The 23,809-nt window shown below is 35.0% G+C and overlaps 1 protein-coding gene across 10 annotated transcripts in view; it reads right to left on the reverse strand.

The window, feature by feature from the left end:
• Positions 1 to 294: 294 nt before the first annotated feature.
• TRIM33 (tripartite motif containing 33) overlaps positions 295 to 23,809 on the reverse strand; it is a 144,935-nt gene continuing 121,420 nt past the window's right edge. For 5 of the 10 annotated variants that reach the window (XM_086391983.1, XM_086391979.1, XM_086391977.1 and 2 more), the window contains 9 exons: positions 19,568 to 19,700; positions 16,898 to 16,961; positions 14,493 to 14,652; positions 12,776 to 13,125; positions 10,055 to 10,178; positions 8,875 to 8,949; positions 6,748 to 6,900; positions 5,316 to 5,366; positions 295 to 5,236 (listed from right to left, as the gene is read on the reverse strand). In XM_086391983.1, coding sequence (XP_086248109.1) covers positions 5,024 to 5,236; positions 5,316 to 5,366; positions 6,748 to 6,900; positions 8,875 to 8,949; positions 10,055 to 10,178; positions 12,776 to 13,125; positions 14,493 to 14,652; positions 16,898 to 16,961; positions 19,568 to 19,700 — 1,323 coding nt within the window. In that variant the 3' untranslated portion in view covers positions 295 to 5,023. The remainder of the gene's footprint in view (positions 5,237 to 5,315; positions 5,367 to 6,747; positions 6,901 to 8,874; positions 8,950 to 10,054; positions 10,179 to 12,775; positions 13,126 to 14,492; positions 14,653 to 16,897; positions 16,962 to 19,567; positions 19,701 to 23,809) is intronic. The other 5 variants (XR_015160752.1, XM_086391980.1, XM_086391978.1 and 2 more) reach the window with 2 other exon arrangements.

The raw sequence follows: 23,809 nt of genomic DNA on the forward strand, positions 1-23,809 counted from the left end.
TTAGGCTTCTGTATATTTATTCTCTTCATTTTCTCTTTTACCTGGTCCTGTCTTTTATGAGTGAGAGAGATCATTTTCCTGATGAACAAAATTTGGGGTTAGATCCTTCCCTGTGTTACTAACTATATTCTGTGTTAATCCCTATCATTCTCAAATGGAGTATAACAATTTGGGAGGGCATGGACTGTATTTTATCTTGTTCATGAAAGTATCTCCGGTGCCTCACAGAGTATAAATTTTTAAAATCTAAGTGATTAAGTCTCAAAGAGGAGGAAGAAAAAAGATTCATTTGAAAACTTTTTCAATTTTCTAATTTAATAGAAATAACCAAAACAACGTGGCTTTCAAACAAGGTTTTAAACTAATCTAATACAACTTCTACAACACATTCCAGAGCATTATAACAAGAAATATTTACAGGCAGCTAATGTATTAAATAACCATGAAAAGAAAACCTTGCTTTTATTACACACCAGCAAAAAACACAGGAATAGAACAATTAGAAACTGCAACCTTGTTTCCAAAAAATTAAATATGATTATTTAGAGAATACAATACCACAGAAACAGCACTTTTTCTTTCAGAATCATATTGAAGGGTAGTTAACTATGTGCAAAAAAAAGTAACTGTAATATTAGTAAGAATAATGAGGAGAGAGAAGAGGGGAACAATAATGAGGGGAAACAAGGAACTAGTAAGGCTGTGAATTTAACCCTTTCGTGTGTAGGTACGTCTACAAAGAAAATCAAAAGGCTTTCAAATTGCACAAATCTTGTTATAGGCTTATATACATGTTTCACTGTGATTTAAAACATAATTAATGCCTACATTTTCAGACCAGGAGCAGACATGCATTTCGTCCTTAAGATTGAAATTTAGGCCACACTTGAAAGGGAATATTGCAGTGGCACTTGCAAGATCATTCCAGTGCCCTCCCACATACAAATCTGGAGAATTTAAAAGAACAGCATTTTTAACTTTAAAGATCACTTGCTAGAAAAGGGCTAAACTTAATTTTGTACATTTTGTAGTTTGATTATAATAAATATTTCCAAATTGACTTATTTTTGAAGATAATTTTGTTTCTCAGATACAATAAAAATATATAAAAGACCACAAAGGCAAACACAAGGAACTAAGATGGAAGAAATACTATACGTGCATTTTGACCAAGTAAAAGAAACCATTATATCAAGAGTATATGTTGAAATCTGAAATGTCTATGTAAACTGTGGCATATAAATTTTCTTAAAAAAGTACCTTCGATTTTTTTACTCAAATGCCTACTTTTAAAAAAATATGCAACTTTCCCCAATTTTTAAAATAAAATGCCACAATATATTGTCATTAGGTCCAGCATACATTTAAATTCCTTAATTTTTAAAAGATAGATTGGGTGATATGCATACAAACTTTCCTATAAAATCACCATCCACGAGAGGATTATGACATGCTATTAGGCAACAGACTTAAAGCAGTGTTATTGCTTTATCAAGGAGAAGGTAACTGTGGGAAATAAACATCCAGGTCTGGTATATGATGATCAAGTTGTGATTCACCTAACACCTTGGATCACCTCAAGCAGATTATTAATATAGACAGTATGAGTTAAGAATTCGTGGCATGACTTAAGAACCTGATTGTTTGAATTAGGGAAGTTGGGGAGGGTAGACTACTATAAAACTACTCACTGATCCAATGTTGAGTATGCAAATAAGCAGTGCTGACCTCAAGAAATGGCATTTTTTATACTTCATATGTTGTATATTAGTGGGCATGGATAAGGGATTTTAAAAGGCCAAGGGAGAAGGGGCCACAGCATTTACTCCATTTTAAATACTAAGAGAATAATGGATGGTAGGCCACAACCCAAGAGCATAGTCCAATAAACCTAAGACTACTGGCTTATTAAAACTAATCATTAATAGTTACATGGCAGGATACCTGCTGAGGTAATTGATAAATCCACAATTTGCAGACTATAAACCTTTTGCTTCTATTTAAAAGTGTTATTTCTTTGGAGTAACTAAAAATCTCAATGTTGTAACAAAAAAATTAGAATTAACTAACTTTAAAATTTATTTAAAATTTCCTTATATAAGAATAGAAGTCAGAAAGTACCTTGTTGATTCCAAAAAGAATAATTTTGACGGTGGATTCAATGCCTTAACCTTTCTCTAGTAATGATTTTATGTTTCAGTAGAACTTGACCTACAACTTAACCATACTTTGGAACACATACATGCTTCACCTTGCAAAGCAGTTCTCTCATTCACTGTATCAGCTGACCCAAGTGCTAAAAAATACAAATTTAGGCCAGAGGAACAGACCGAGGAACACTTTGTTCTTAGTGGAAATGAAAAATGAAGTGTGGTGAAAGTTTAAGAAAATATTTAAATCTTCAAATCAAAAATACTACCTTTTAACAAAGAATACAATTTTAAGGGAGTATTAAAACAAACGGACTTCAGGGATTGATATTCAATGTTTGTCTTTTTAAAACATTAATGAACAGGAAAATGTAAGATATCTGAATATAAATTTTTTATACTTTAACAGGCATGTTTAGTGAATAAATCAGCTTAGAAACACAGTGAATGATGAATGTGAAAGAAAAAAAGGTTTAATGAAATCTACAGTGAATACCTTTATATAATGGTGGTTTGTTGATAAGTTATATAATTTAACAGTAATTCCTCATCAGTATGAACCTACCTTCTGTTAACAGAAATGGAACCTATTAAATGCTGGCAATGACTGGCTTTTTAAGAACCAATATTAAAAGAAAATAAAAACCAAAATCTCCATCTGACATGTAAATGTCTTTAAGGGAACACATTAGCTTTTAAGGCCCCAAATATCAAATATTTTACTTACAATCTGTTTCTGGTAGAATGTGTTATCTAAGACCATGAAAAGGATTCACATGAAGAGCAAGCACAAACTATCAGCACTCAATGGCTTGGCAAAATGAAGTTACATTGCTACTCATCACTTACCAAAATGTGCCCTTAGGTAAGTCTCCTGATAAACAGAAATCATGAATGTTGTAGGAAAGAGGAAAATGCACATAGATAAAAGTATTTTAAAATAATTTTTCCTTTTTATAAGAAATCTGTTCTAAAGAATTTGAGATTTGAGTAAATTGAAAAGTTTTGGTATATGTTTTAAAGTTTAACTTCTAACAACTGAAAAAGCTAAAAGAAAGCCACAGAATGAAGTCAACAGCAATAATAAAACTAATACACCATTAGAAGGCTTGAATCATATTCATGTTTACCTCCACCACATGTTAAAGAAAAACAACCCAAAGAAATTTGTGTAATAACTTCTTTAGAGCACTTTATTTGATTCAATACGCACTAAAAAATATTTACCTCTTAGACAATTATGTCAAATAAGTTTTTCTGAGTAGTCTACTGTCTGAACTGTTTAAGCTGAATTTTTAAAAAGGCAAATGATTTGCCACAAATATGCTGACATCTGAAAAATATCTAATGGCAAGTCTTCTATTTTGGTCACTTTACATTCTAGTATGTCCATACAAAAGTAGGACTAAAATTTTTAACTCAACAAAAGAGAAGCCTGTACACAGTCTAGAACACACATCTTGGATCTGAGCATCACAAATGAAGAGAAGAAAAATGAAACAGAGCCAAGGTGAGTTTATCTGCCTCGGGTGCTAAAATCAGGGTCGTAAAGGTGGGTCTACTCCAGTAACCATTCAAGTGGGGATTGATTGGCTCATCTTCAGGATATACTTACAGGTCTGTTCTAAGTCCTTAAAGCCCCCAGTCCATGCAAATGTCCCACTTGGTGGACGGATGAGTAATCTAACCCCACCGGGTTTATTTCAATATTTTGATATCTTAATAATAAGCTGCTTCTGAAGATTTTCTGAGAAGTCTGTTCTCTATTAAAATAAGATAGAACCTCAAAATATGAATGTGAACATTAGAAATAGACAGCATATATTACAAATCCATTCTTGATAGGAACATTAGTAAGAATACATATTAGCTTAAAAAACAGGCTCAGCAAATGTTGCTGATCTGCCAGAAGTTTTAGTTCACTATTTACAAATAAGACAAAGTGAAATACAGAAAATTTTACACATTTGGTAGTTGACAGATAACTGTTTGCCAATAGTGGTCTATCAGAAAACCGATATGAAGGAAGACGGGGTAAGAGCCAGCTGTCACCTCAATCAAATTTTAAATGTACAGAAAACTAGATTAATTTTCAAACAACCATTCTACCTTTCATGGGAATAAATGTGTGATCAGATGATTTGATTGGGAAGTACAATTCTGTGGAAGTATTTTCTGGAAATGATTATTATAAATGATCTGCTACTGAAAAGTTACCATATTTATTTCAGTACAACACTAGAGTTGATTAAATGAAGTTCAATAGGCATGTTTCCCAAAGTCTTTAAGTATGAACAGAAAATCTACTGTTGAATTATTTTAACCAATATAAAAACTAAGGCCCAACAGCATCAAAACGAGATAAAATATAATGGCATGATCTAATGTACATCTGCACTGACTGATATCAAAGTGGAATCTGAGAACTTTGATTTTTGACTAGAAAATAACCCAGTACTGTATATGTGTGAAGGGAGAGACATGAAAGTCATTTTAGTAAATGTGCACTCTAGTCCAAAGAGACAACTTAACCAGTGACATGATCCTTAAGTACTTGAACACTCAGTATTTGCACCAATCAATACCAAATGATCATCAACATCAGCCCATTCTAGCAATCAGAACCATTCTCTGAAGTAACAGAAATCTTCAAATCATTTCACTTTGACTTTTGTTTTCACTTTTAAAGTTGCAAATAGTCCTTTCCCCCTTTCTTGACCAGAATGTGTTTTCTGTCCATTATTTCAATCTAATACTGTGTAAAAGCTATCATCTTCTTCAAGAAGGAGCCCACTGTAGGCAGGATATTCCAGCAACACTTAAATAGAAGTTTTTCTTTCTTTTTTGAACAACTGGTTTAAGTTCATGTCATTTTACTTTATATGTACTGGTCTCTCATCTGACTTTAGGCGTTTTCTGCGGGGCTGAATAAAGTCTTCATCAGAGTCCTCAGTTACCTCACCATCATCCTCTTCCTGCTCAAACTCTGGCAAAGGTGCGAAGGTCCTGTCTGAGTAGATCTCTGTGAGTTTATCTTCAAAGTACAATGCAACTGCTTTCCCTGCCTGAGCTACTTCTGAATCAGCCTGCAAGCAAAAGATAGGAATATTCACCTATTGGTAATGCATATTCCTTCACCAAGTTTGCATGGTCTGAAAAGCTTACCTTCAAATTAATCTCTTGTGTTTCTGCATAAACTTGAACAACTTTCATCATCTAAAAAGGATACCAGAGTCAAAAAAAAAAAAGGGAAATTATAATCCTTTCTAAAGTTATAAGACTGCATAGGATTGGCGACGAAAGTCAGCCATAATAGGGGGAACAAACTGCTATGACCAGTTCAAGAGCTTCCTAAAATTATACAGAACATGGACCCACTTTCTTTACAAAGCTATTATTAAAGCTACTGTGAAATTTTCTCAAAATTCTGAATTAGTGAGGTCAACCTGAATAGGAGTTGCAAAAAATTATTTGAAACAAATATAAGAAACGTTTTGTTTTTTTTCTAACCAACAAGCTTTCAACAATCAATCAGAATTCCATCTGTGTGGTAATTTGTTAATCATAAATTGTTTAACTATCATTAAAATAGGTCTTCTTTCTGGCAAATGTTATTAGCTATGGCTCATGAAAGCATACTTATTTGAAAATATCTGAATTAGAAAATAAGACAAGAAATTTGGGACTGTATTAATTTAACTTCAAGAGAATGAGGTTTTCCTACATTCTCTGTGACACACTGCTATAAAGGCAACAAAACTTATCACTAATATTTTTAATATGAAATTAAAAAGCCACCTAGATGCTCCTAGAGGCAACTGAGTACATTTCACATGATTCAATGTGAATTTTTTAGTAATATTCATACGGCATTCAAATTTTATCAGCAATAAAGAAACTTCTAGTAATCTGAAGATTTTGTGGATTCTCATCCATTTTCTTCTCTTATAATAATTAAAATATTCCTTCACAAAAAAGAAATTTGACCTTCCCAAAGATAACAAAAACATCCCTGAAGGTGATATACATCACATTTCTACTAAAGGCATGGATAGCTCATCTTTATTCTCAAAAAAAAATACATAACCAAAGTTAATGAAAGTCATATTGCTGAAATGTTGAGAAAACTCAACGTTGTACACTCTGGGTTACTAGTCAAGATGAGCCACTTGAGTTTATACTTTTAAGGTTCTATATTTATATGGTCACGAATGAAATCAAAGACACTGGTACAAATCCCTTTCCTAAATGTATCCAAAATGTAGGCTTGTATGTAATCATTTCCTACAAAATGTACTTAACTACAGACTATTTTCTATGCTTATCTCAACCCTCAACATATTCAGGAAGGGATATCCAATAATATTCTTAATTTATTACATTATATTTAAGTATATATTTCAAATTATATACAGTAAACTTTCTTCTTTGGAACTGTGGATGCAATCAAATTTTACTTTTGACAGACCTGGAGTAGAATAATTTTTTCAAATCAACAGAAAAAATCTCTTGGCAGGGAAAACAAAATCCAGTAACAAAATAAGCAAACAAACAAAAACTAATAATCCAAGACTCTATAGTTTGGAAGCTAACATACTTCATTAAACCTTTCACAGTTCTTGAAGATCAAACGAACATCAGCCACAAAATCATCTGGGATTTGGTAGTGTTGGGAATGTTTTTTCTGAAGCTTCTTTTTCACGGTGGATAAATCCATTGGTTTCTTTATAATTTTATAGTAGTTTGGTATCTAAAGAAACAAATAAGGATAGATAAGGATTCTCCAAAAATGCCAAAGTGTTTAATTTGAAAATGCGATGTATATTAATGTTAGAGAAAAATATGTGTTGATTAAGCCAGCTGTGTGCAAATGTGGAGTATAGTGAATTGTACTTGAAATCTTCTGTCACAATTACATGAAAATCAAATCACATTCAGAATATGTGGTAGTCTCCTTGGTCTTCCATGAAGGACCCAAAGTTCCATGTTTAATAAGGAAATTAAGGGGGAAAAAAAATCAATCAGCAAGGAAAGCCAACCACTAGTGTTAGGGACACACCTTGCCCATCAGAATTGTATGACTTTAAAATAAGGAAAGAAGATTACAAAATGTATTGCTATAGAATATGGTATCCTTTATAGAGGATAAAACCTTATATCACAGAACTCTGAACATAGCAACAGAGGTGAGACTGTAGTGACACAAGAAAAAATTTTATTAACCATTTAGTTGCCATGCCTTTCTCTAGGGGAATCTTCCTAACCCAAGAATTAAACCTGGGTCTCCTGCATTGCAGGCAGATTCTTTACCATCTTCAGCCACCAAGAAAGCCCCTATTATCCACTTAGTGGTCATGCTTGGGCGTTCTGGCCCCAACTCCTGGGCAGAAATCTGTATCTTTGCAAAAATAACTGAACACAGAGAAACAATTTTAAAAGTTCATTAAAAGAAAATGTTGCAAAGTAATTTTCTACCGTAAAGTCCCTGAACTTGAAGACCAGACAGACTTCCTGGTGTCAGATGATTACTATCTGAACAAAATGTCTTCCTTGTATCTAGAACCTTTTACTCTTTCCATTTCTAAGCCTCCCTAAGTAAACAAATTACTATTCAATACCCTATATAACAGGTCTGGTATTCAATAATATCTTAATTCAACAATCAACAGCAAGCAAATACAATATGTGTAGCATATTCTTATCACATTTATAATGTATCCCTGGTATTCCTTTTACTATAGGATTTTAGAGTCTTTATTCCTTACAAAAACCTGCTTACAAAAACCTGCTTTAAGAAAAACAAAGCGCAAAGGCTTGGAAATTCTCCCCACAGTCTTCTATTAATCTTGATTGTTCATAAAAGAGGGCTTATGAAGGCAAAACCATTATAAAAGGTTCAACGTTATACTTTTATTCAAATTAATACTTGCATAGAGATTTTTCTCCCCAAGGTACAGATCTTAGAATCAATCATACAAATGAATTTTAGAAATAATTTTGTTCAAATTCCCTCTCTGTAGTTAAAAGTAGAGGCAGAAAATTATGTCAATCTCCCCAGCTATAAGGCTGGTTAATGGCAGAACTAGGAAAAGTCAAGTGTTTTAATTCCTAGTTCAAGACTCTTTCAATTATACCTGTAGCTGTAACCCTTATGTCCATTTTAAAAGTAAAGAGGATGTAGAAATCATACAACTGAATTTTAGAAATAATTTCATTCAAATGCCCCCTCTATAGTTAAAAGTAGAGGCAGAAAATTATGTACATCTCCCCAGCTATAAGGCTGGTTAATGGCAGAACTTGGATAAGTCAAGTGTTCTAATTCCTAGTTCAAGACTCTTTCAATTATACCTGTAGCTATAACCCTTGTGTCTATTTTAAAAGTAAAAGAGGATGTGGAAATTAAGTTTTGATCAGAGCAACAGTCTTTAAAAACAAACTGCAATTTCAACAGTGAAACTCATATCCATTTAGCCCTAATAACACAGTAAGTACTTCTTATTACTCAAAAATTTTATCAAATACTATGCTAAAATTATTTTACACAGGTTACTGTATAGAATCCTGAAAATAATTCAATGAGGGAAGAAACCGTTTTAGAAAAGAGACTGGATGAAGAGATTATTCAAGCCTGAGTTTTAACATCAGCAGACTAAAGCCAGACCCCGTAGTCTTAAATATTATACTAAACTTATTCACCAAGAAAGTACTAAGGTAAACAACTCACCGAAGCAGGAACTGGTTCCTGGAATTCAATACTTAATTCATGGCAATAGAGGTAAAGCAGAAGACGTTCACATTTCTGGCCCAAGAAAAGAAAAGAAAACCCATGAACTGTTTTCCCCCCTAAAAAGATATTCTTGAAAATGAGGACTTTATCAGTATAAAGTATTACTACAATAAACTGAAGATAAGCTCTCTACATACTAGCTATCCTCCTACATATAGCTTATACTAGCTGTAAATACAAAATAAAACTACCTGTTTCCCACTTAGTTCTGAGACTGCAACTACCTTCTATCCTACTGTATATAACTTATTTACCTACTATTACCTCTTATTGCTACTCATTTTAATTCCCCAAGACAGGTGAGACACATGCTATTCCCTTTCTCTTTGAAAGGATTCCGCTCAGGTTCAAAATGAAATAAAAACTGTGTCTTCTCAATCCAATTCAAGAATTTTGTTATACAATCAGAAATGTTTTTGTAACACTCTAAACACATACTTTCTCCTCAAAGATAGTGGAAGATGGATTTATGCATTAGATCAAAGTCAAACAAATCATAACAGCCACAGAAGTCTGTGAAAGATATTCTCTGTCTTTGGAGATCAGAGTACAGAACAGTTCAGCAGAAATCTGAGTGAAATGATGAGGATTTTGGATTTCATTCTTAATATGATGGGTGCTTAGAGGATTTTAAGCATGGAAGCGACAGACCTGTTTACCTATTTTAAAAAGAACACAATGTACTGCACAGAAAATGTACTGCACAGAAAATGGACTGCGAGGGTCAAGAGTAGAATCAGGTTTGGTGAAGAGATCTTCTAATTTCTGGCTTGAGCAAGAGATGACTGGTGGTACTATTTGATGGAAATTACTGAGACAGGAAAGCAGTTTTTATGTCATTATTTTCTTGCCTTCGTTTTTTGAAGGAGAGGATAAGAAACCAAGATTAGGCTGGGAAATGTTAAGTGTGAGAAAGCTAAATTTAAGAGCCTAGAGCTAAAGGCTCTGTAAGGTCTATACACAAAGATTTCAGAAGTCATGAACGTATATACCATCAGATAATGTGATTAAAAAATGAAAAATTACCAGGTTATATGTATGTTACACTGAAGGAAAAAAAAAAATGTATAGACAGACAACTACAGAATCCCTAATAACAAATCAACTTGCCACTTACCCTTTGGTCCACGGGGCTTAAGCCCTGTGCAGTTTTCCCCTTCTTACTATGTTGCAAATTATCACAATCGTATTCAACTTCTGGCTTCCCAATATCTCTGCAAAATGTGCATATCCAGTCCCCACTAAAGAAGGAAACAGGCAGTCAGTCTTTGTAATTATAACAAAACTCACTCTAGGAAAGCTAGCTCTCTAGAGGTTGTCTTCAGTTTCCTTGTTTTCTTTTCTTTCCAGTTTTTGTGGAACCAAAGAGGTACTATTTTTGCCAAATCTCATAAAGTGAAGTTATATGATTAAAAACGTCCCAAAATGTCTCCATTCTTCAACTGATTACCTTCTGGAAAGCAATATAAAACCACTACCTCCATTAAAAATGGGTCTCTTCATAGCACAAAGCTGATGATCAGCACTTGCAGCGTAAGACCAATTTTTTCAAAACCCCAGTATTATCACCATGGTGACTTCATACACATGAAGAAGAAAGGAATACAGGATACAGAGGTCCTCAGGTATCTTCTTTTGGCATGCAATGCCAAAAATAAAACAATTATATTTTCATAGCTAGTCTTTTAAATCTGCTCAGTTAATAGTTTTGTTTACATCATGATTTCTGTCAAGCTATAAACTCCAATTTGATTACTTCGTATGCATTTTCTCCTTTCCCTCCCCTCATCTCACACACACACACATATATACATATTCTAAGGATTATACTAACACTATGTCACCTTTTCAATTCCTCCCAAAGCATCTGCCTTTGAGAGAAAGTTTTCAGTGGCAAAATTCTAACGTTCCAGCAGATGTTACTATCCAAAGGAAACAAAAGTATAAAAAGCTTTAATTTCAAGACCAAAATGTCAATGCCTTTCTTTTCTGAAAGAGTAAACAAAAAGAAGGCTCTTATTACAGCTATGGCAAGTGACTATACCTTCTAAAATTTAGGTAAAATTACAATTCTTCAGAAAAATATTCTGGCATTGTTCATATATACCCAGTACTTTTCTAATCCTAAACGTTGAATTTTTCAAAAAGGGTAGCACTATTCAACTAAAACCATTGCTTCTTAGGAATCTGAGAGAAAATGTGAATCTTTATCTACAGGCAAAAAGAAGCTGAGCTTTCCAAAGGACACTTAAAAAATTTTGGGGTTAGAGATGGAGAAGAGGGAAGGCTCAAAGAATTAAGTATGATTCTATTATTTTATGGTCTCTGAAATCAACTGGAGATGAAATACCATAAAGATAAATATGTTAAATGGAAGGGGAGAAAAACAGCTCCAAATTCTACTACTTGTAGATGAAGAAACTAATCCCTGAAAATCAGTGAACTGTCCAAGTTAGTTAGTTCACTACAGAATTATGACGAGACTACAGGCGTCATCACCAAGCCCAGCACATGTGTTCTACTGTGTTAGCTGGTATCATCAGTTTGTACTGCTGCTGCTGGTGCTGCTGCTAAGTCGCTTCAGTCGTGTCCGACTCTGTGCGACCCCAAAGACAGCAGCCCATCAGGCTCCCCCGTCCCTGGGATTCTCCAGGCAAGAACACTGGAGTGGGTTGCCATTTCCTTCTCCAATGCATGAAAGTGAAAAGTGAAAGTGAAGTCGTTCAGTCGTGTCCGACTCTTAGAGACCCCAAGGACTGCAGCCTACTAGACTCCTCCGTCCATGGGATTTTCCAGGCAAGAGTGCTGGAGTGGGGTGCCATCGCCTTCTCCAAGTTTGTACTGAATGCTCATCAATTAATATTTTAATGTTTGAAACCAGATTTACCTGCCATGGGGTCATACAATGCAGGGACAGTGCTCATATGCTGCCCAAATCTTTATTTATCTTTATCCCCATGCTATTCTCTTCTGAATAAGGATCTCAGTAACTCTCCACTCTAAAGTTAATGACTAAAAGACATTTCAACTAGAGGATCAAGGAAAAAATCTGAGAACTTTGCACGTGGTGCCTCAGGCAGGCACTACTAATGAAATGCTTCCAGTAGTGAAGATGAAGCTATTCTTCAAAAAAAACTTGACATTAAAGGTGTTTTCACAAAGTATTTTTTTCTTTAAAATGTCTTCCAAGAGCTTTCAAACATTAAAAAAGTAGGTTTTGGTAAGAGCCAATAGAGTTGCCTAAAACTGAATACTATTCATTATTATAGACCTTATCAAAAATGATGGCAACAGATTAAGAAATTATCTTCAACCAAGTTTCTCAATACTCTAGTCCACCGCTCCTCATAATTTAGAGGTTCATCTAATTTGCTTATATGAAGTATAACTGAAGGTGAGTAAATAGTCTATTTTTTTATCACTAATGCATAACTTAGATCTTGGACATTTCTTCATTCACCTGTTAATTTCTCTAGAATGTAATGGAGTAATGGGCTTCCCTGTTGACTCAGGTGGTAAAGAATACGTGTGCAATATAGGAGACCTGGGTCCAATCCCTGGGTTGGAAAGATCCCCTAGAGAAGGGAATTGCTACCCACTCCAGAATTCTTGCCTGGAGAATTCACTGACACAGGAGCCTGGCAGGCTACAGTCCATGGGGTGGCAAAGAGTTGGACACAACTGAACAACTTTCACTTCACTTCACACAATGGAGTAACAGGCTCCCTGTTTTATATAAATACTAGGCATTGGTTAAGGAGGCCATCTGTCCAGAATAACTTTATTTTTTTAGCTCATAAAAAACAACAACAACAAAAAAATCAGTTATCACTTGTACCTTGGAAAGCTAAGAAGTGTTGGAACATGACAAGTTAGATGAAAGACCTTTGGACATTTTTCACAGCACAAGAGATCTCCTCCATTTTGGCAGACAGCACACCAATCTTCATTTGGGTCATCATCTTTGCTGCTGCCATCTCCTCCAATCCTTGCTGACCTGTGCATGAGGCTTCGAACTGGGGACTTTCCATTAACAAGGCTGTTGAGCCCTGACTGTTTGCAGCTTTCATTCATATCTGCAGGTTCAGTTTTCACGTGGTTTTCCAGGCTTGTTAATGTATCCAACTCACTCTCTAGATGCAGGTTGGTTGAAAGAGGTGGTGTCAAGCTACTCTCAGGACTGCTCAACTAAAACAAAGCAAGGACAAATTCTTGAAGAATCATTTAATCCTTATGGCATGCATTGTGTGTGCTACTGTGGGTGTATTTACAACATGATATACTGACATAGCTTAATTATTTTGGAATTTATTGTAAAATTGCTTGAAATCGTATCAGTAATATGAAAAATGAAAATAACCCCAAAATTACTTTGGCATGTTCATAAATGATTTTAGGGAGCAGTCTCTATACTATTGGTTCACTTGATAATAAAGGAATTAAACTGTTAAGCATGTCAATTGGGAAGTAAGTATAGGGGTATTCTCCTATAGACAGCTGGCTATATGAACTCTGTTGCACAGATTTTCCCCCCTTTCTATTGGCTTTATTTTTTTTAACCATTACTTTTAATTAAAGTATAGTTAATCTACAATGTTGTTGGTTTCAGGTATACAGCAAAGTGATTCAGTTATATATGTACTTTTTTTCAGAGTTTTTTTAATGGGTTATTACAAGATACTGAATACAGTTCACTGTGCTTCCTACATGATAGGTCCTTCCTTGTCACATAGCTTTTGAAAAGAATTTTGAACTATTCTTCTGCCCACTTATCATCCTACTAATATAGAAAGACTGTGACAATGTAAAATCTTTCACCACCTTTTTGCACTGTTTTTCAGGGGAACTTTTCAAACCAAATTCTGAATGAAGAGATAACAGTACTCTCTAAATCTACAGAGTTGAAATTTCTATGTGCCAACCATGTAGAAAATTACACATAAATTGTAAGTAGGAAGAAAAGAACCAAGATCAAAATTTCTAAATGAAGAGAGACTTGGGCCTGCCTTCATTCTGTATTATAAATTTTATAAAATGTTCCAGCTGAGGAATTGGTTAATAATTGTTAAACTGGTTAAAAATTGATTAAAAATTATTAATCGTTATAATTCATAGGCCAAAGGCAATCTTCTCATTACAAAACTCTTTGAGCATTAAACTTCTTTCATGTCAGCAGTCTTAACCCTGAACTCACTGGTCCAGGAAAATGGCCAAGGATTTTTGTGGCTTGAGACTCAATGTGACTAATGAAATGATTAATAAATTTAGAAAAAACTAGAGCCCAATTTAGAATCATGGCAAAATTACATAACAAATTACAAACCAAAAGATAGCTTGAAAGGAGTCCTTAATACAAGTCTTTTCTGATCAATTACAGTTGACACTTAGATGGAAAAAGATCAGTTAGAGAAAGAGATATTTGGCTTATACCAGGCAAAAAAATTTAGAAATGAATACAGGTCCACGGGATCAGTATCCAGACTTACACACGCAGAGATGAAATAATTAGTGAAGTGACCTCCTTACATCACTGAACGGTTCCACTGGAACCTTACCATGCAGGCACTCCGTCTGCCATCCTCAGTCTTTTCCTGTTTCACAGCTCCTGAAAAGCTACATATTTCATCTTCAGTGCCAGGTTCTTGCTTGACCTTCACTTGATCAGACTTAAAACTAAGACTGGTCTTCTCAGCAGTTCTTCCTGATGACCCACAGCTAACAAAAACAACAAATAAAGGTCACATATGTTTGACTGCATGGTGTACATTTATATGAAACAATTATATGAAAAGTTCATTAAGTTATATGAAATGTTCATTAAAGTAAAAACAATTTGTTAAGCTCACAGCAGATAAGGATACTTAATAATATGGTTAAGAGGAGTGTATTATAAACTCATAGCTTCAAATTTTAAAAAATGTTTATCAATCTTTCGGAAGACCCTAAACATTTTATCGTCTGAGGAACCTACACTACATCATTTAGGGGATCTAGTAAATGATCATTTCCCTAGGCTACTAGTATAGGGACTGCTTCTCTAAATATAATAGAAGTTTAAATTGTTCTCTATCTCCAAAGATCTAAAAACATCAGTAACAGTGGTCCATGAAATGCCCTTCAAGGGAATCACTATTTCAGCTTTTGAGTCCTAATGTGAATTAATGTGAAGAGCAGACTCACTGGAAAAGACCCTGATGCTGGGAAAGACTGAAGGCAAAAGGAGAAGAGGACAGAAGAGGATGAGACAGTTCAATAGCATCACCAATTCAATGGATATGAATTTGAGCAAACTCCAGGAGATAGTGGAGAACAGAGGAGCCTAGCATGCTACAGTCCATGAGGTTGCAAAGAGTCAGACACGACTTAGTGACTGAACAACAACCAAAGGCTAAGAGGGACAGATACGTGACTAATCGGCTCTATCTAGATCATAAAGCAAACCACGGGCAAGAGAAGTGAATAAACTTTAAGACTGTATCACTGACAAAAATGAAAACCCTTTTCACTCAATTTGTACTTTTCTACTAAAAGTACTGATTATTTAAAGTGTAATTTAAAAACAAAGAATTAGTCTTCCAAATGCATTTACATATAAATAAAAGATTCAATGTATCTTAAATAAAATCCTTACTTTGCACTAAATTATTCAAATCAAAAACAGAAAAATCAGTCAACATTTATTATGTTAACCTTCAGCACAATACATTCTCTCTCTTCCCACACTATAATATCTTAGCTCTCCGTTCACCAAAAAAGTAGAAGAAACCATGAATAATTCAGTAGCAGTGAATTCAGTAGCCCCTAGAACCCACAAGTTTGTCTCAAAGCACTATTTCCCCACTAATATGACCAGGATTCCTTATACATTTCTTGCCTCAGGCCTGAGATCAGCTATTTGTCTGATGAACATGTGACATCATTTCACAACAGGAAACAAGAATGTTTAAATGACTACTGGGATTATAGCAAAATAACTAAGAAAAAGTTCGGACAGGCCAAATGGAACAATGTAATCATCAATAAAAATAACATCTAAAATATTAAAATATATAAAATATGTTTAAATATATGAACTCATAAAGTTAATATTCATTGGTCACTGTTGGAGGGTGCTGGGAATCAACTCATTATTACTAAAATAGGCAAATAAAGAGAATCAATTTATTCTGCTTTTCCAATAATCAAATAGTTGGCAGAAAATTTTTCTTTACAGAAGTATTCAAAGAAGGTGGTATACAGTAACTAAAATATCATTTTCAAGCCAGGGAAAAAAAAAGCACTGACAATCACTGGTTGCTGTCATAAAAAAATCTCCATTTTGTGACCCTGACAGTACACATTACCACGGTGAAGTATTATCCCCATCCCTTCGCCTCAAATCAAACCTGAATCTAATCAAACCTCCTGACCTAAATAGCAATACAGAGAAAAAAACAAAAGGTAGTTTTTACATGAAAAGATGGGAAAATGAGGAAAACTCTGTAAGAAAAACAATACATTTTTCTTCAATAAATACAATGAGTCTGACCTCAACATACATGTTGATGGCAATGTATAGGGCCTATCTGAATCTGATTAAATAAAAATCATTTTTTAAAACATTTATGAGAAAAACTGGGAAATATGAACATTAACTAGAGCTCTACTGATTAAAATTAGCTACCAAATATTTTTTAGGTGTATAATGGTTCAATGGTTATAAAACTTTTAAATCCTTACCTTGTAAGTGATATATAGAGAAACAGTTTCAAATAAAATGACAAAATGTCTGAAATTTATTTAAAATAAATTTAGACTGGGGAATGGGTGGGAGTATAGAATAAATAAAGACTGGCCATAACTTGATCATTGTTGAAGATGGCTGAAAAGTATATGGGAGTTCATTACAATAGTCTATTTTTCAAAGTACATATTTGATTTTTCTTAATAAAAATAAAAAAGCTATTAATGTAATACTCACCTGCCTCGACTACCAGTACTAGAAGTACTAGGGGGTCTCACAGGTGTGTGAGAATTGGATAAACCTGAAAATTAATAAGTCAAAATGAATATCTATGCAGGTAAGAAAATTCAGAATTCTACCTACCCACTACAGAATTCAAGTATTATTATAAAGCAATTCAGCAATTCTTGGAAATCAGACCTAGTCTTAGTCTCTAAGTCAAGGATTTCATGTCTAATCATTGGCAACTGTCAATCAGATTCTCTTAGCTGAGCCCAGAAAGCATTCTCAGAATCCTCTCAGAGCAACACTATTCAATCAGTGGAAACTACCATATCAAGAGAAAGCTATTTGCCATCCCACCCAAAGTCATTTGATAAATACCCTACTTAGATGCCTATTAATTATTCTTTAAAAGTCCTGGAATGCATTCATTAAACCTCAAAAATAGTATTAATCAAAAAATGTATGAAATGTGGATTTTTCATGAGATGCATCATTAAGTCTGAACTGTTCTAACTCTAGAAATAATGAGGTGGTATGTTTCAGTAAGAAACATGAAAAATACATTCCATAACCACTTCCACAGTGTCCATCTATTTCGAGCTGCTTTAATAATTCATTCATGTCATAGGGTTAATAAAACTGGGACTTTGGAAGAGGTCTCTATCTCATGGACTTGACTGGCCACTGAAAATTGAACTTCAAATTGAAAATTCACTTGCCCTTTCTCATTTCTTGCTTTTTGAACAAATTTTCAATTTTTTCATTATTTAACAAAGTGTTTTAAACTTGAGTTGAAACCAAAGAATTCTTCAATTGACAACCTGTGTTGTAAAATAGAAGACATGGAGAGTAAATACATCTACAAATCCAGCAAAAAACATAAATACAGCTGGAGGTTGAAGGAGGGGAACATCAGAGTTCTGAAGAGTGTACACCACAGATACATATTATTTCAATTCACTTTAGACTGCCAACAACATTTGAAGAAAAATAATTAGAGCAATCAAGGAAAAATATTATTATAATGATTAAGTTTATGTCTCAACTTGGCTAGAATATGGTACCCCGTTCTTTGTGGAAAGGTATTTATTAGGTTGGTGCAAATGTAATTTTGGTTTTTGCATTGTTTAGATTTGCCATTTGATACTGGAATACATTCTAAATAAATGTGGTTATGTTATACATCATTTTAATGCACATTTCTCACTTTTTTTTGCTAATGACTTATTACTTGCTGTTTATTTTATATTTTAGACTAGGGAAATGATGTTAGACAAAAAGCAATCTCATCTTTGATTTTCTTATTTAAGTTCAAAATGGGTCGTAAAGCAGCAGGGACAACTCGCAACATCAGCAACACATCTGGCCCAGGAATTGCTAACACACACAGTGCAGTGGTGGTTCAAGAAGTTTTACAAAGGAGACAAGAACCTTGAACATGAGGAGTATAGCGGCTGGCCATTGGAAGTTGATAACGACCAGCTGAGAGTCATCATCGAAGATGATCCTCTTCCAACTACACAAGAAGTTGCCAAAGAACTCAACATCGACCATTCTACAGTCATTCAGCATTTGAAGCAAGTTGGAAAGGTGAATAAGCTTGATAAGTAGGTGCTTCATGAGCTGACCAGAAATCAAAAAAAAAATCATCATTTTGAAGTGTCGTTTCCTCTTATTCTACGCAACACCACCAATCATTTCTCCATTGGATTGTGATGTCGATGAAAAGTGGATTTTAGACAACAACTGGTGATGACCAGGTCAGTAAGTGAAGCTCAAAAGCACTTCCCAAAGCCAAACTTGAGCCAAAAAAAAGGTTATGGTCTCTGTTTGGTGGTCTGCTGCCTGTCTGATCCACTACAGGCAAAACCATTACATCTCAGAAGTATACTCACCAAAAACTGCAATACCTCAGCCAGCATCGGTCAACAAAAAGAGCCCAATTCTTCTCCATAAACCTGACTGCATGTCAGACAACCACTGCTTCAAAAGTTGGAACAAATTGGGCTACAAAGTTTTGCTTTATCCACCATATTTAAGTGACTTTTCACCAACCAACTACCACTTCTTCAGGCATCTCAACAACTTTTTGCAGGAAAAATGCTTCCACAACCAGTAGGATGCAGAAAATGCTTTCCAAGAGTTCGTCGAATCCTGAAGCAGGATTTTTATGCTACAGGAATAAACAAACTTATTTCTTATTGGCAAAAATGTGCTGATTGTAATGGTTCCTATTTTGATTAATAAAGATGCATTTGAGCCTAGCTATAATGATTTAAAGTCAAGGTCCAAAACCGCAATTACTTTTGCATCAACATGATAGATGTTACTGACATTTAAATCAGTAGATATTGAGTAAAACATAATGAAGGTGGGTCTCTAATCAGTTGAAGACCTTAAAAGATTGAGTTCCCTAGAGCAAGAAGGAATTTTGCCTCAACTCAAGACTGGCATCAACTCTTCCCTGGGTTTCCACTCTCCTGACAAGCCCAGCAGATTTTAGACTTGCCAGCCCTGACAATCACATAAGCCAATTAATTCCTTAACCTTTGTCTCCTCTCTCCCCCGACACATACACCCTTCTACTATTGGTTCTGTTTCTCTGGAGAATCCTAATACATACACTGAGAGATACTTTTTTAAGATGTTACAGAAATGAGGCGGTACCTCAACTGACTTTACCTGATGATCCTGGAGATAGGGCAGAGGGTCCTGGGGAGGGATTCATGGTGCTTGTGGGCTGTGGGGGTAGGTGACTGCCTGAGATGTATCTACTTAGTAGATTATCTAAACTACTTGAACCAGCATCTTCCAACTAAAGAAAAAGAACAAAAAGATAAATTTGCTTTGATTAAAGCAGATAACTTATTAATATAATCATTTATACTCAGTTTACTAAAACAGATTATGCTATATCAAACTCAGCTTAATTGTTGCTTCCTTATCCTCCTGAGGACCCACACAATATAGTTTATGCAAATATAGCTATAATTAAAATGATTCAATAAATACCTGGCAGGTCCAGACAAAGCCCAATAACCCACTATATATCCCTTGTGTTTTACTATGAAAATAGTTCTGACACACCCTTACTCTTTTGCTTTTTCTCAAGGCTGATGTAGGATCCTGTTTTCAGCATCTTTGTCCCTAACATCCCCCTAACTTTATTTCAACATCCATGGTTGTGCCAAAATAATTCAACTTAAACAGATACGTAACCACATCCGTATCTAATTTTAAAGTTCTGGAAAGTCTATTACTCAACAGAAAGCCTTTATCTTGAGGTATAAGGTCCCTTATTACACACAAAAAAGGAGGCACTCAACAGAAAAACTAAGCCCTTTTAGCACACCAGATGCAGGAAGTTAAAAGCCAGAGGACCTGGCGCTGTGACTGTGGGCTAGCTCCCAATCTGAACATCAGCTCCCTGTCTTTAAACATCCCACTCACAGGGGAGAACTGTGCTGATGAGATGGAAAAATATTCATGTAGAAAAATAAACAGTAGCAAAAAATATTTAACTATGGAAATTATCTTAAGAAAAATTTTATACTATTCCATATCAGAAACGGTCAAATTATTCTTAATTAAATAATTGCTCACCTTCTTGATCTTCTTGCTTATCTACTGATCTACTTTTACCTACACCTGCCTCTTTTAATCTACTCTCTTACTAGAGGCAGATCTACTTTTTAGGCAAATCTACTTCTCATTCAAAACAGGAAACTGGGGCCTGGTGGTTAAGAAGTCGCCTTGCAATGTAAGGAACGACAGTTCAAACCCTGGTCCAGGAAGATCCCACATGTTGTGGAGTACCTAAGACCATGTGCCACAACTACTGAGCCAGTGCTCCAGAGCTCCTAAGCTGCAAATACTGAGCCCACGCAACACAATGACTGAAGCCTGTGCACCTGGAACCCGTGCTCCACAACAAGAGAAGCCACTGCAATAGAGGCCCACGCACACCAGAGAGTAGTTCCCTCCACCACAACTAGAGAAAGCCCGTGTGCAGCAACGAGGACCCACCATGGCCAAAAAATAAGTCTTCCAAAAAAAAAAAACCCCCGAAAACTGAAGACATATTGGTACATTTACTTCTCACTCTCCTTTCCCCCTCAAAATCACACTGATTTTCAAGGCTATAAAATAGGAAAGAGTGGCATCAAATCTTGAAGAAAAACTACAAATATAAACCAAGGTAGAATTGGACTGACATAACAATGATCAGAATAAAGCAGCTCACAACATACTACAGGCAAGAAAGGACTCTCCTAAAGTAAATAGCTTTCATCATAAAAACCAGCTGAACCTATCAACAAAGTGGAAGGAAGGTACCCAAGACAAGAAAGGCCATTTATGATAAGCTCACAGTTAACATCATACCTAACAGTGAAAAGCTGAAGTGAAAGCTTTTCCTGTAAGATCAGGAACAGACAAGGATGTTGTCTGTCTCACCACTACTATTCAACACAGTATTAGAAGTCCTAGCCAGAGTAATTAGGCAAGAAAAAGAAGAACTAAAACTGTCACTATCTGCAGATGACATGGCATTATATATAGAAAATCCTAAAGACTTCACCCAAAACCTGTAAGAATAAATGAATTCAGTAAAGTTGCAAGACACAAAAATCAATATATGAAAATCTGTTGCGTTTCTGTACACTAATGATGTTCTATCAGAATAAGAATTTAAGAAAACAATCCCAGGGGAGTTCCTTGGATTGGCTAGTGGTTAGGATGCCAGGCTTTCACTGTCAGGCCCAAGATCAATTTCCTGTCAGAGAAATAAGACCCTGCAAGCCGTGCGGCATGGCCAAATAAATAAGAGTCTGTGCTCCACAAAGAGAAGCCACCTTTAACGAGAAGCCCATTCACTGCAACAGAGAGTAGCACCCCACCCACTGCAACTAAAACCTAAGCACAACCAAAAATGAAAAAATGAATAAATATAATTTTTAAGAGTACTTAAAAAATAAAATCACATGAAAAAGAATAACCACCTAGGAATAAATTTAACCAGGAGGTCAAAGATATATACACTGAAAACTGTACAACATTGATAAAAGAAACTGTAAGACACAAATAAATGGAAAGATACTCTGGGCTTGTGGACTGGAAGATTAATACTGTTAAAATGTTCATAGTAACTAAAGCAATCTTCAAATGCAATGCAATCCCTATCAAAATTCCAATGGCAGTTTTCACAGAAACAGAACAAACAATCCTACAACTTCTTTGGAACCACAAAAAAACACGAATAGCCAAAGCAATCTTGGGAAAGAAGAAAGTTGGAGGCATCATAGGCCAGAATTTCAAAGCCACAGTAATTCAAACAGTATGATACTGGCATAAAACCAGACATACAGATCAATGGAAAAGAATAAAGATGCCAGAAATAAACTTCTACATATATGGTCAATTAATATAAGACAAAGGAACCAAGAATATACAACAAGGAAAGGATAGTCTCTTCAATAAACAGTGCTGGGAAAACTGGACAGCCACATGCAAAAGAATAAAACTAGACTACTATCTTATACCATACACAGAAACCAACTCAAAGTGGATCACTCAAAGACCTGAATGTAAGACCTAGAAGAAAACACAGGCAGTAATAAGCTCCTGGACACTGATTGTGGCAATGATTTTTTGGATCTCATTCCAAAAGCAAAATGAAACAAGTGGGACTACATTCAAACTAAATAGCTCCTGCACAACGAAGGAAATCATCAACAAAATGAAAAAGAAACATACTGAAGGAAGAAAATATCCATAAATCATATATCTGATAAAGGGTTCATATCCAAACTACATAAAGAACTCACACAACTGAACAGTAAAAAAACTAAACAATCTAGGGACTTCCCTGGCAGTCCAGTGATTAAGACTCTGTGCTTCCACGGCAAGGGGATGTGGATTTGATTCTTGATCAGGGAACTAAGATCCTACATGCAACTCCCCCAAATCCAATTAAAAATTGGGCAGAGAATCTGAATAGACATTTTCCCAAAGAAGACATAGAGACAGCCAACAGGTACATGCAAAGGTGCTCAACATCACCAATCCTCAGGGAAATGCAAATCAAAACCACAATGAGCTATCACTTCACCCTAGTTAGAACGACTATTATCAAAAAGAAAAGAGATAACAAGTGCTGGTAAGGATGTAGAGAAAAGGGAACCCTTGTGAACTGTCGTGAGAGTGTAAATTGGTACATCCACTATGGAAAACACTATAAAGTTTCTTTAAAAGTTAAAAACAGAACTATCACATGATTCAGCAATTTCACTTCTGGGTATTTACATGAGGAAAACAAAAAACACTAATATTTTTCTAATTTAATTTTTTGGCCACATCAAGGCATGCAGGATCTTAGTTCCCCAAACAGGACCAAATCTGTGCCCTCTGTAGAAACATGGAGTCTTAAACTCTGGACCACCATGGAAGTCACCCAAAACACAAATCTGAAAATATAAATGTGCCCCCATGTTCACTGCAACGTTACTTATAACTAAGATATAAAAACAACCTAAGTGTCCATCAATAGATGAAGAAATAAAGCTATAGATAAATGAATAAAATTGTGTGACATATGCATATACACAATGGAATAAATATTAGCCATAAAAAGGAAATCTTGTCACATGTGACAATATGAATGGACCTGAAGGCATTAAGCTAAGTGAAATAAATCAGACAAATACCATACGGTCTCAGTAATATGTGGAATTTAAAAACAAACAAAACCAGAATCAAGCTTATAAATACAGATAGATTTGTGGTTGGCAGAGGTGGTGGTAAGTGGGTAAAAAGGATCAAAAAGTACAAACTTCCGCTTATAAAACAAATCATGGGGAGGTAACGTACAGCATGGTGACTATTATTAACACTTTATTATATATCTGAGGAGAAGGTAATGGCGAC

This window comes from Bos grunniens, chromosome 3 (genome assembly GCF_055505025.1).
Source record: "Bos grunniens cultivar Pamir isolate PY7600 chromosome 3, Bosgru_T2T1.0, whole genome shotgun sequence".
Classification (NCBI taxonomy): domain Eukaryota; kingdom Metazoa; phylum Chordata; class Mammalia; order Artiodactyla; family Bovidae; genus Bos; species Bos grunniens.